We start from the raw sequence: 12,967 nt of genomic DNA, 5'->3' as shown, positions 1-12,967 counted from the left end.
CCCTGCTGTATCGGGAAATTAAAAGAGTTGGGTCAGTTGTCAAAGGTCCCCAGAAACTGCCCAATTTGATTGATATGGTGGGCACAGCCGTTGGAACTCAGACTGGGATTATTAATCGCAATATGGATTTCATCTTGAAGAAACTTACGGCTTTGCGAAATGAGGTGAACCAGAGACGCATTAATTCTGAGAGTTCGTGTTAAAATTTTATAGTGCTCAGACAAAACAAAAGTCATTTCTGCTCTTGGCTCCCCTGTTATCAGCAACGGCCTAGCTGATAAGGAAATTCCTCCAGAGGACTTGTTGCTATGTACCTACCCTGCCTCCACTGACTGTTTTCATTCTGGGCAGTAAGAGCTGTAAACAGCCATGTTATCGCGAACTTTGTACAGACTTTTTTTCTTGCTGACAGAACTCTCCTAACCCCAACCAACGTCTCCACTCTCAGCTTCATTCCACCACTATGGTAGGACGGGTCCGTAGCGCGCGCTGGTATAGCTGCGAATCGCCGGATGGCTGCCTCCCGTAGTGGTTACTTTTCACATCCCCACATCCCTAACCCATGGCTGGTTGTGTGATTATGTTATGTTATGTTTATATGTGCTTGTGTGCTGTAAGGGTTTTTTTTTTTTTCGTGTTACCATAGTGTGCTCCTTAAGGGAACACAATCTGGTTGCTGGTTTTTTTTATCTCCTACTTTCCCTATGTGTTCATTATTTCTTGTTTTCTTATCCTGTCTTCCTGTCCTGTCTTTCCCTCGTCATTGAATGTTCTGGACAGGTTGATGGCTAATTTTGCTGTAATTGTACATGCTGCAATTTATAGTGACAATAAAGTTCTACTACTACTACTACTACTACTATATAGGCAGGTCACTGGAGTCCCACAATAACTTATCAAGGCATGTCTTAATGAAAACTATGTCTACATTCCAAACTGTAAACTGAAAACTTTAATTTTACAAGGTTAGACGGTATATTGAAATGCTAATAAATCAGACAGTAGTATTTTTCAATTCTGTATAAAGTAAAATAAAAATATAATAATAAAAAACAATGTTTTACGCTATGAACTTGCAAAAATACATCTATTCCTAATTTAATGACTGCAATACATTCCAAAAAAGTGGACACACAAGCATGTTTACCACAATTTACTAATCATATTTGTACGGTGTACAGTTCGGGCCGTAAAAGGACGCGTGCAGAAGATTTTGCACCTGTTTTGTAGTCTAGCTGTTTGTTGCTTTGTTCAGTTCGTCGCGAATTTACAGTGCGTACCAAGCCTTATTATTGATTGTTGTACTTTTGTTTTTAACCTTCTTTTTGATTTAGTCTTTGGATTCCCATTTGTGTATGTTTGTTTGGTTATCGACCTTTTGCTTGTTTTTGACAACGGCTTTGGACTGTGATTTGGTAATGAACCTTTTTAGCCTCATCTGCAAACAGCTAGACTACAAAACCAGTATTGCCAACTCCTCAGTAAGAAAAGTAGCTATTGGCTGTCCTAAAAGTCGCCAGAAGTCGCTAAATGACGTCATCGCCTAATTTGCATAATCGTTAGCGCATGTCGACAGCTCTGTATTTCAGATATATCTCAAATTTATTAGGATTTTAATTAAATGTAAATGTAATTTTATATTAGCCAGTATACATAACATTTTTTAGTAAATAATATGCTAACCCTCTATGAGGAATACCTTCTAAGGTTTTGCCTCCGTGATTTATAATATCCTGTTGGATAAGATCCCAGTAAGAAAACTATAGATCACACAGATCTCATCTATAGCTACAAAAAACATGGAATAAGGAACAAATAATTAGAACAGAACTGACAAGGGAAAAGCAACATAAATTGTTTTACGTATACAAACAGTACAAGATAACGTAATAAATGCCCAACATATTCACTCAGTAATTAACTTTATTAGACACAATCTTTACTGTACCAGTTGAACTGCTAAGAAAGCACAAAACTGAAAAATAACCGAATACATTTTGTGTTGTCGTAATGTTATGGTCGTAGATGGTCATTTAAAAATGATTGGCTTCCTTAGATGTATTAAAAACCCTCTAAAATCACTAAACGCATGTACAAACGTGGTTAAATTAAACGTTAACACATAGCAATAAATAAACACCTGTTATTCAACTGTATGCAATCAAGTAATTTAAGCACCTTGCTGAATTATTCTGAATTAGAATAAAAAAAGTCACATAATAACGGCATTACTTAAACTTTAAACGTTTAAAGGAATTAAAACTAAAACCATACATTACTAACCGGTAGCAGAAATAAATTAGGCAAAGGTAGAATCATAGGCGTTTCACTCAGAGTCAAAAACAGATGTGCGCATGCTCGGTAGGACAAATCGATGGGTATGATAAATCAACAGAACAACGGCATTACTTGCTGCTCGTCGAGGACAGTAACTGCAGAACGATATGTGCTTTCACGTCCGAGTCTCCAATAACACCAGAAAAAGTCGCTAGATTCGTCGCTAGTCGCTTTTTTGAAAAAAAAAAAAAAAACCTCGCTAGAGGGGTCTGAAAACTCGCTACATATAGCGACAAAGACGCTAAGTTGGCAACACTGGTGCAAACACTCAGTAATCAGGTGAGGCCGATCTGGGATAGGCTGCCGGCTGCATGCTGGAGGTCACGTGATCACCCAAGATACCCTGGGAAATGGAGTCCTCAAAGGCTATGCTCGGTACTGAGCCAGTGACTTTATGGAAAAGTTGGGATAGTACTTAATTACATTTCAAACATATTAATGTTTATTACAATAGAATACAATTGTTCATGCATATTAGTATAAAATTAAATAAACAGTGGGTTAAATTTTTAAATGTACCAACAGAGTTTATAAACAAAAAATCTAAAATTAACAACAACTATATGTTTATACCTTTGCAAACCACCTGGAAGAAGTGGCGCAAGGCAGGAACACACTGGGCAAGGTGTCAATTTATCACACACTAACCCTCACTTACATACACTATATTGCCAAAAATATTCGCTCGTCTGCACTCACACACACATGAACTTAAGTGACATCCCTCTGCTCTAATTCATCCCAAAGGTGTTCTATCTGGTTGAGGTCAGGACTCTGTACAGGCCAGTCAAGTTCTTCCACACCAAACTCTCTCATCCATGTCTTTATGGACCTTGCTTTGTGCACTGGTGCGCAGTCATGTTGGAACAGGAAGGGGCCATCCCCAAACTGTTCCCACAAAGTTGGGAGCATGAAATTGTCCAAAATCTCTTGGTATACTAAAGCATTAGGAGTTCCTTTCACTGGAACTAAGGGGCCGAGCTCAACTCCTGAAAAACAACCCCACACCATAATCCCCCCTCCACCAAACTTTACACTTGGCACAATGCAGTCAGACAAGCACCGTTCTCCTGGCAACCACCAAACTCAGACTCGTCCATCGGATTGCCAGACGAAGAAGCGTAATCCGTCACTCCAGAGAACACGTCTCCACTGCTCTAGAGTCCACTGGCGGCGTGCTATACACCACTGCATCCGACGCTTTGTATTGCGCTTGGTAATGTAAGGCTTGGATGCAGCTGCTCGGCCATGGAAACCCATTCCCCGAAGCTCTCTACGCTCTGTTATTGAGCTAATCTGAAAGCCACATGAAGTTTGGAGGTCTGTAGCAATTGACTCCGCAGAAAGTTGCTGACCTCTGCGCACTATGCGCCTCAGCATCCGCTGACCCCGCTCTGTCATTTTAAGTGGCCTATCACTTCGTAGCTAAGTTGCTGTCGTTCCCAATTGCTTCCACTTTGTTATAATACCACTGACAGTTGACTGTGGAATATTTAGTAGCAAGGAAATTTCACGACTGGACTTGTTGCACAGGTGGCATCCTATCACAGTACCACGCTGGAATTCATTGAGCTCCTGAGAGCGACCCATTCTTTCACAAATGTTGTCTGCATGCCTAGGTGCTTGGTTTTATACACCTGTGACCATGGAAGTGATTGGAACACCAGAATTTAATTATTTGGATGGGTGAATGAATACTTTTGGCAATATAGTGTATATAAAGAATTTTTCCTCCATATTCTAGGAGGTGAGAGAGTAAAATCTCAAGCTAAATTCCATGACCTTAGAAACCATGTTGCTGTGCAGGATCAACACTATGAACTTTGCCAATGTACCACCCTTACGAATTTCTAAAGTTTTTACTTAAATTGGTAGGACAGAGCATAAATCCAGCATAAATCAAATCCCTTTCTGTCTTTCTTTACACACTTTGCCTAATTTGTCCCAATACTTCGGTTTGTCCACTAAAGGGCATTTACTGTCTATAATGCGCAGACTTTATTTAGAACCAGCCATTAGGTGTTCACTATAACTGTGTTTAAACAATTGTCTAAACACGTTTAATATTCGTGAAACAAAGTGGTCAGTTTATGAGTAAAGTCAAATTAATCTTTATAGTGCTTTTTACAATGGACATTGTCTCAAACCAATTTTAGAAATTTCAGGCCCCAACATGAGCTTAATGAGCAAGCCGAGGGCAACAGTTGGAAGGAAAAAAAATCCCTAAAAATTATAAAGAAAAAAAATTCAAGTACAAATTCAGTAACCCAACTCAAAAATAAACAATTTTCCAGTTGGATAATTTAAAATGAGATCAAATAGATAAAAAAAAATCATAATTAATGTAGAGTTCACCATCCTTGAGTTTAGCAGGTGGTGGAATAAAGTCTAATGGTCAGTTTACCTACCTTTCCCACTGTCAACAAACCTGAGAGGCAAAACGACTGTATCCAGGAGGAGCTGCTTCAGGTGCAGCGCGTCAGCGGACAAAAAAGATTTTTTTACACAAAAAATCTCATTCTGCTTACGCGTTGCCATGTATTGAGTGACGCGTGGCCACGTTTGTTTGTTTGTTTATTAGGATTTTAACGTCATGTTTTACACTTTGGTTAGATTCATGACAGGAACGGTAGTTACTCATTACACAAGATTCATCAGTTCACAAGGTTATATCAAACACAGTCATGGACAATTTTGTATCTCCAATTCACCTCACCTGCATGTCTTTGGACTGTGGGAGGATACCAGAGCACCCGGAGGAAACCCACGCAGACACGGGGAGAACATGCAAACTCCACACAGAAAGGACCCGGACCACCCCACCTGGGGATCGAACCCAGGACCTTCTTGCTGTGAGGCGACAGTTCTACCCACTTAGCCACCGTGCCGCCCTCGCGTTGCCAAGTAACGAGTGATGCGTTGCCTAGTAACAATTGTCAGCTAATTAACGGCTAGCTTTATGCACACAAAGCCTGGTTGTTTTGTACTTGTGCTTATACAAAACGATGAAATTGACTGTAGAAAAGTATTTAACCAGCAGCCCATGTCTGCCCAAACTCTGAAAAAGAGTGTGATCGTGGACGAACGTCAAATTGTGAATATGCCATTACCATGACAACTGTTAAGTCGAGTGACGACTGAACATCAGAACACCCTGTAATTCAGTATGAAATTTAGAGCTTCTATGATTTATGTTGGTTCTTTGTTTTGTAAAAAAAATAAATAAATTATTAAGTAATAAAACACTTGAGGTCGTGTGTTATCGCAAATAACATCAGGGCTGTGATTATGTACTTACTGTGAACATAATATGTGGTTTTAATGACATACTTTCCTTGTAAAACCAACATAACGTCATTTTAACGACATACACTCTCGTAAAATACTGAAGGGTTTATTTATTAGTTTCTTTTATTCGGGTTGGCAGCAATTGCATAGCATAGATAAATGAACACTTAATTACTAAATTAACACTTAATGCTTATTTTTTAATAAGTATACTATCCTTGATCAAACAAAATAAAAGTAATGTCAGAAGTGGAATGTGAACCCTCGCCTCCAGGGGAGGCTGCGACCAGCTTTGGTCGCTCGGCCACTGACATGGCACCCTACGGAAATGACAACGGCTATAACGTGGTGATAAACAGTACAGCTTCTAATCTATTAATTTGCGTTTTTAATTAAGAGACATAGTTATGTAGAAAGAAAGTAAATTAACTAAGGATTTACGTCGTACAGCCGCTGTGAGTTTGTTCGCGGTTTTGCATGCAGCTGGTAAGTGTACTATTTTTAGTTGCTAACATAGTCGATGTTTACATAGTAATTTTACCCTAACTGCCTGTTTAGCACCCACTGTTTATTAAGTGTCTTAATTAAACTTAACATTCTTTAATGTCCTAATTAAATTTAAATTAAACATGTTCATACGTGCTATAAAACGTATTTAAAGCGCAATTTGTTTTAGGAACCAACTAGTTAAACAGGTCTTTTTCTAGCTGAACACTGGCTAGCCATACATACATTAATAAACAAGGCATAGTACATTTTCTATATGATTTATATATTCACAGAAATTCAACAGCTTATATCTGTATCAGGGTCAGTACTGATTTAAAATGCTGGATCTTATTAGATCAGATTTAACATAACAGTTATGTTGCTACATTGCAGTTAATGTGTGGAATGTACTACCTATCCAAATCTTTTATAAACACATGTTAACCTGGCAAATATTCAATGATCAAACCGTTACTCACCCTGGCAATCATGGTGTCAAATATAAGTCACAACTGTCCCCATAAGTCTGTTATAACTACAGGTACAGTAATATATAATTACTATATAAATTCTGGTTTACAGGTCAGTGGCAGATTGTTGAGAACAATGGCAGCAGCTCCACCTCCCAACTTCTCCTGGGTTGAACCTCAGAAACTAGCTGGACTGGCAATGCCGAGAATGACAGCCCATTACCAATACCTATTGAATAGTGGAATTAAACACTTAATTACTTTATCAGAGAGAAAACCACCGTACTGTGACACTTGTCCAGAGTTGACTTTGCATCACATCAGAATACATGACTTCTGTGCTCCAACCTTTGATCAAATCAAGCGCTTCTTGTCTATAGTAGAGGAAGCAAATTCAAAAGGAGAGGTAAAACAAATTCTATCAGAAATGTTCTTTCTAATTTGTATTATATTTATTTCTGATTTTCTTTGCACCAGGCAGTTGCAGTTCACTGTATGCATGGCTTTGGAAGAACTGGGACAATGCTGGCCTGTTACTTGGTGAAAAGCAAAAAAATCAGTGGAATTGATGCCATTAATGAAATAAGAAGGATACGCCATGGTTCGATTGAAACTCGAGAACAGGAACAAATTGTAGTGCAGTTCTATCAGCAAAATAAGTTTTAAAGTATATTATGCGATATATGTAAAATCCATTAAACTACCTGATGAAGGAATTGTGTTGTTCATGCATTTTTTTTATTTGACTTTATCTCTGATATCTGAATTATCATTCTTAATGCTACATAAAGAGCTTAGATTACATGTATAGCTTGGAATTTAAAAAAGATAAATTGAAACCAGTAGGGCAAAAAACTAAGCATAGTTATAAAGCAGGGGTGCCCATACTTTTGTGGCTTGAGATCTACTATTTCAGTTGACAGGTCATCGTGATCTACTTTTTAAAAAGGGTCGCCTCATCATTTTTCAAAAAGCTTTGTAGCTTTTTAAAATGCGCATAAGTTGCCTATATTGATATTCAGCAGTACAGGGCAAGCGTGGGTCCAGTGCCACAAACACTGGGCGCAAGACAAAAATACACCCTGGACAGGACACGTCAAACTATCGCAAAGCATCACACACTCATTTATCCACTCACTCACACATACAGGTGCAATTTAGTGCAGCAACTACACCTACTGGCACGATTTTAAACCCGGAGAAAAACCACGCAGACATGGAGAGTACAGTATCTCACAAAAGTGAGTACACCCCTCACATTTCTGCAAATATTTTATTATATCTTTTTATGGGACAACACTATAGAAATGAAACTTGGATATAACTTAGAGTAGTCAGTGTACAGCTTGTATAGCAGTGTAGATTTACTGTCTTCTGAAAATAACTCAACACACAGCAATTAATGTCTAAATAGCCGGCAACATAAGTGAGTACACCCCACAGTGAACATGTCCAAATTGTGCCCAACTGTGTCGTTGTCCCTCCCTGGTGTCGTGTCAAGGTCCCAGGTGTAAATGGGGAGCAGGGCGGTTAAATTTGGTGTTTTGGGTACAATTCTCTCATACTGGCCCCTGGATATTCAACATGGCACCTCATGGCAAAGAACTCTCTGAGGATGTGAGAAATAGAATTGGTGCTCTCCACAAAGATGGCCTAGGCTATAAGAAGATTGCTAACACCCTGAAACTGAGCTACAGCATGGTGGCCAAGGTCATACAGCGGTTTTCCAGGACAGGTTCCACTTGGATCAGGCCTCACCAGGGTCGACCAAAGAAGTTGAGTCCACGTGTTCAGCATCATATCCAGAGGTTGGCTTAAAAAAATAGGCACATGAGTGCTGCCAGCATTGCTGCAGCGGTTGAAGAAGTGGAAGGTCAGCCTGTCAGTGCTTAGACCATACGCCGCACACTGCATCAACTCGGTCAGCATGGTCGTCATCCCAGAAGGAACCTGACGCACAAGAAAGCCCGCAAACAGTTTGCTGAAGACAAGCAGTCCAAGAACATGGATTACTGGAATGCCCTGTGGTCTGACGAGACCAAGATAAACTTGTTTGGCTCAGATGGTGTCCAGCATGTGTAGCGGCGCCCTGGTGAGGAGTACCAAGACAACTGTCTCTTGCCTACAGTCAAGCATGGTGGTGGTAGCTGCATGGTCTTGGGCTGCATGAGTGCTGCCGGCACTGGGGAGCTGCGGTTCATTGAGGGAAACATGAATTCCAACATGTACTGTGACATTCTAAAGCAGGGTATGATCCCCTCCCTTTGGAAACTGGGCCTCATGGCAGTTTTCCAACACGATAACGACCCCAAACACACCTCCAAGATGACAACTGCCTTGCTAAGGAAGCTGAAGGTAAAGGTGATGGACTAAATCCAATTGAGCACCTGTGGCGCATCCTCAAGTGGAAGGTGGAGGAGTTCAAGGTGTCTAACATCCACCAGCTCCGTGATGTCATCATGGAGGAGTGGAAGAGGATTCCAGTAGCAACCTGTGCAGCTCTGGTGAATTCCATGCCCATGAGGGTTAAGGCAGTGCTGGATAATAATGGTGGTCACACAAAATATTGACACTTTGGGCACAATTTGGACATGTTCACTGTGGGGTGTACTCACTTATGTTGCCAGCTATTTAGACATTAATGGCTGTGTGTTGAGTTATTTTCAGAAGACAGTAAATCTACACTGCTATACAAGCTGTACACTGACTACTCTTAGTTATATCCAAGTTTCATTTTTATAGTGTTGTCCCATGAAAAGATATAATAAAATATTTGCAAAAATGTGAGGGGTGTACTCACTTTTGTGAGATACTGTACATGCACCAGATTGTTCTTACCTGTAATAAATTGCATTTCTCAAAATGCCCACTGGGTGGAGTCGCCGCTATGGTAACAAACCGCAAATTAAAGACAGTGGCCACATTTCATGTCAATCACGTTGACCTGTTAGAATGAGGCGAGATCTACCAGCGTGCACTGTGCGATCGACTTGGTAGATCGCGATCGACGTTTATACAACAGGTAGTTCCGACCTTACAATCTGATTGGTTGAGAAGCGTTCTAACCGTGCTGATATTCGTAATAACAGCACTGGCGTTGCCAGTAACGACAAGCTTCATGCACACAAACGCACGCAGGCGACACAGACTTTATTCCCGATCGCGTTTTAAATCCGTTATCTGATCTACAATCTAGCACAGTGTGGAGGGAACATAAATCCGCGATCTGATACACAATCTAGTGCACTATGTAGGGAACATAAATCCGTGATCTGATACACAATCTAGCGCACTGTGTAGGGAACATAAATCCGCGATCTGATACACAATCTAGTGCACTATGTAGGGAACATAAATCCGCGATCTGATACACAATCTAGTGCACTATGTAGGGAACATTAATGTGTTTGTAACGCGAACAGTTAGCTTAATAGGCCAGTTAGCAGCTCCTAAGCACTCAGCATACTTCAAGCGAAGCCAAGTTCGCGAACGTCGCACGAAGCCGAACGCGCCTTCGCGAGCTTACAAGCTGGCATACTTCTAGCGGTTTCGCTTTGCCTGTCGCGTCTGCTCCACAGCTGTGAATGCCAATCACAGGCGTTGTCGCGGAGTGACGTTGTCCGCGGAGTTCGCCCAGCTTCCATGTGCGCGACAAGGCGAGCGAAGCCTCTGCGCGACGTCCGCGGTTGTTCGCTTTCTCCGCGATTACGTCACTTTGGTCGCCGAAGCCAGGCGAACGTCGTTTCCGCATGAAGTATGCTGAGGCTTAAGTTATCACCCATATCCTTTGGTGTGTGCAAGTGGTTTTTTATTTCTTTTTTTCCCTTCGGAGGTTCTTGCCTTCTTCTTCTTCTTGTTCTTACCTCCCTAAAATGAGTTTTTGCAACTTGGGATGTCTGCTTTATAGTGTTAAACTTTATATATGTTGTGGAACTACTTTTTGGCGGAAGGTATTGTCAATATTAAAGCATATTTAATATGAAATTCAGGGCTTCTTTGATTTATTTTCTTTCTTTATTTTGTAAAAACTGTTGTATAAAAGCAATAGTAATCCGTAGTAATAGTAGTAATAGTAATAATAGTAATAGGCAAGCCGTAGCCTAGTGGTTAAGGCATAGGACTAGTAATCCAAAGGTTGCTGGTTCAAGCCCCGCCACAGCCAGGTTGCTGCAGTTGGGCCCTTAACCCTCACTTGCTCATACTGTATACTGTAACTGTAATGTAAGTCGCTTTGGATAAAGGCGTCTGCTAAATGCTGAAAATGTAAACTTTATTTAAGTGTTCTATTGCTTAAATAAAGCTTCTGTTTTTTACACCCATGTTTTGATTCTTTAATGTTAATACACTGGTCTAACCACTAGGGGGCTGTCTCTGTCTACAATGCACAGGATTCATACAGAGTAAAAAATCTGTTCTGTTTGCATTTACAGGGGTTGGACAAAATAACTGAAACACCTGGTTTTAGACCACAATAATTTATTAGTATGGTGTAGGGCCTCCTTTTGCGGCCAATACAGCGTCAATTCGTCTTGGAAATGACCTTGGAAAGTCCTGCACAGTGGTCAGAGGGATTTTAAGCCATTCTTCTTGCAGGATAGTGGCCAGGTCACTACGTGATGCTGGTGGAGGAAAACGTTTCCTGACTCGCTTCTCCAAAACACCCCAAAGTGGCTCAATAATATTTAGATCTGGTGACTGTGCAGGCCATGGGAGATGTTCAACTTCACTTTCATGTTCATCAAACCAATCTTTCACCAGTCTTGCTGTGTGTATTGGTGCATTGTCATCCTGATACACGGCACCGCCTTCAGGATACAATGTTTGAACCATTGGATGCACATGGTCCTCCAGAATGGTTCGGTAGTCCTTGGCAGTGACGCGCCCATCTAGCACAAGTATTGGGCCAAGGGAATGCCATGATATGGCAGCCCAAACCATCACTGATCCACCCTCATGCTTCACTCTGGGCATGCAACAGTCTGGGTGGTACGCTTCTTTGGGGCTTCTCCACACCGTAACTCTCCCGGATGTGGGGAAAACAGTAAAGGTGGACTCATCAGAGAACAATACATGTTTCACATTGTCCACAGCCCAAGATTTGCGCTCCTTGCACCATTGAAACCGACGTTTGGCATTGGCACGAGTGACCAAAGGTTTGGCTATAGCAGCCCGGCCGTGTATATCGACCCTGTGGAGCTCCCGACGGACAGTTCTGGTGGAAACAGGAGAGTTGAGGTGCACATTTAATTCTGCCGTGATTTGGGCAGCCGTGGTTTTATGTTTTTTGGATACAATCCGGGTTAGCACCCGAACAGCCCTTTCAGACAGCTTCCTCTTGCATCCACAGTTAATCCTGTTGGATGTGGTTTGTCCTTCTTGGTGGTATGCTGACATTACCCTGGATACCGTGGCTCTTGATACATCACAAAGACTTGCTGTCTTGGTCACAGATGCGCCAGCAAGACGTGCACCAACAATTTGTCCTCTTTTGAACTCTGGTATGTCACCCATAATGTTGTGTGCATTGCAATATTTTGAGCAAAACTGTGCTCTTACCCTGCTAATTGAACCTTCACACTCTGCTCTTACTGGTGCAATGTGCAATTAATGCAGATTGCCCACCAGACTGGTCCAATTTAGCCATGAAACCTCCCACACTAAAATGACAGGTGTTTCAGTTATTTTGTCCAACCCCTGTATATTCCCATTCTAAATTTGATGCCTGCAACACATTCAAAAAAAGTTGGGACTGGAACATGTTTACCACTGTGTTACATCAACTTTACTTTTACAACACTCATTAATCATTTGGGACATGATTATATTGTTGTTGTAAAGGTATCCAGTGAAAGGCATGCCTGCTCTTACATTGCCTTCGTCTCAGCTTTTTTAGAATGTGTTGCAGGCATTAAATTACAAATAAATATATATTTATTAAGGTCACTGAAGCTCAGTAAACATTTCTTTGCTTTGTGCTGTATATAATTGCAGATTATTTAACTACTTGAGTTGAGATGTGTTATCACACTGTATGGGACTGCGTAGTCACATTGCTTATGCTAACTTATGTTATTTAAAACTTTTTATTAAAGTCTATACTCATCACCACAATACCTTTAAGGTTTCCAATTGTAACTGCATTAAACATGCACTGAATAATTATAATAATTAATTATTATTAATTATAAGTTTAGCTCTGTTTACTGCCTGTGACAGTTTTCTTTAAAAATATGACGATAGGGGAATTGGTTACTCTTGCCATCTTTTGCTAGGTGTGTATAAATGTAAGAGTTTGATGCCCTACTTGGATTTGTTAAAGAACAATCTACATGACTGCAATCCTAAAAAGTTAATAAAGGACCTAATAAATATGAATACACACA

The 12,967-nt window shown here is 40.7% G+C and overlaps 1 protein-coding gene across 1 annotated transcript; it reads left to right on the top strand.

The window, feature by feature from the left end:
* Positions 1–5,911: 5,911 nt before the first annotated feature.
* On the top strand, positions 5,912–7,300 carry dusp23b (dual specificity phosphatase 23b). Its single transcript, XM_063007521.1, has 3 exons — positions 5,912–6,111; positions 6,697–6,990; positions 7,062–7,300. The coding sequence occupies exons 1-3, from the start codon at positions 6,103–6,105 to the stop codon at positions 7,248–7,250; spliced, it is 492 nt and encodes a 163-aa protein (XP_062863591.1). The 5' UTR covers positions 5,912–6,102; the 3' UTR covers positions 7,251–7,300.
* Positions 7,301–12,967: the final 5,667 nt, after the last annotated feature.

The sequence above is a fragment of the Trichomycterus rosablanca genome, chromosome 13 (genome assembly GCF_030014385.1).
Source record: "Trichomycterus rosablanca isolate fTriRos1 chromosome 13, fTriRos1.hap1, whole genome shotgun sequence".
NCBI classification, from domain to species: Eukaryota; Metazoa; Chordata; class Actinopteri; order Siluriformes; family Trichomycteridae; genus Trichomycterus; species Trichomycterus rosablanca.
This window is presented reverse-complemented; position numbering and strand designations above follow the sequence as displayed.

Bases quoted from the DNA above. Each gene is read 5' to 3' on its own strand.
- dusp23b (XM_063007521.1), top strand. The intron at 6,991-7,061 runs GTAAAACAAATT...TCTTTGCACCAG, and splicing joins AAGCAAATTCAAAAGGAGAG to GCAGTTGCAGTTCACTGTAT.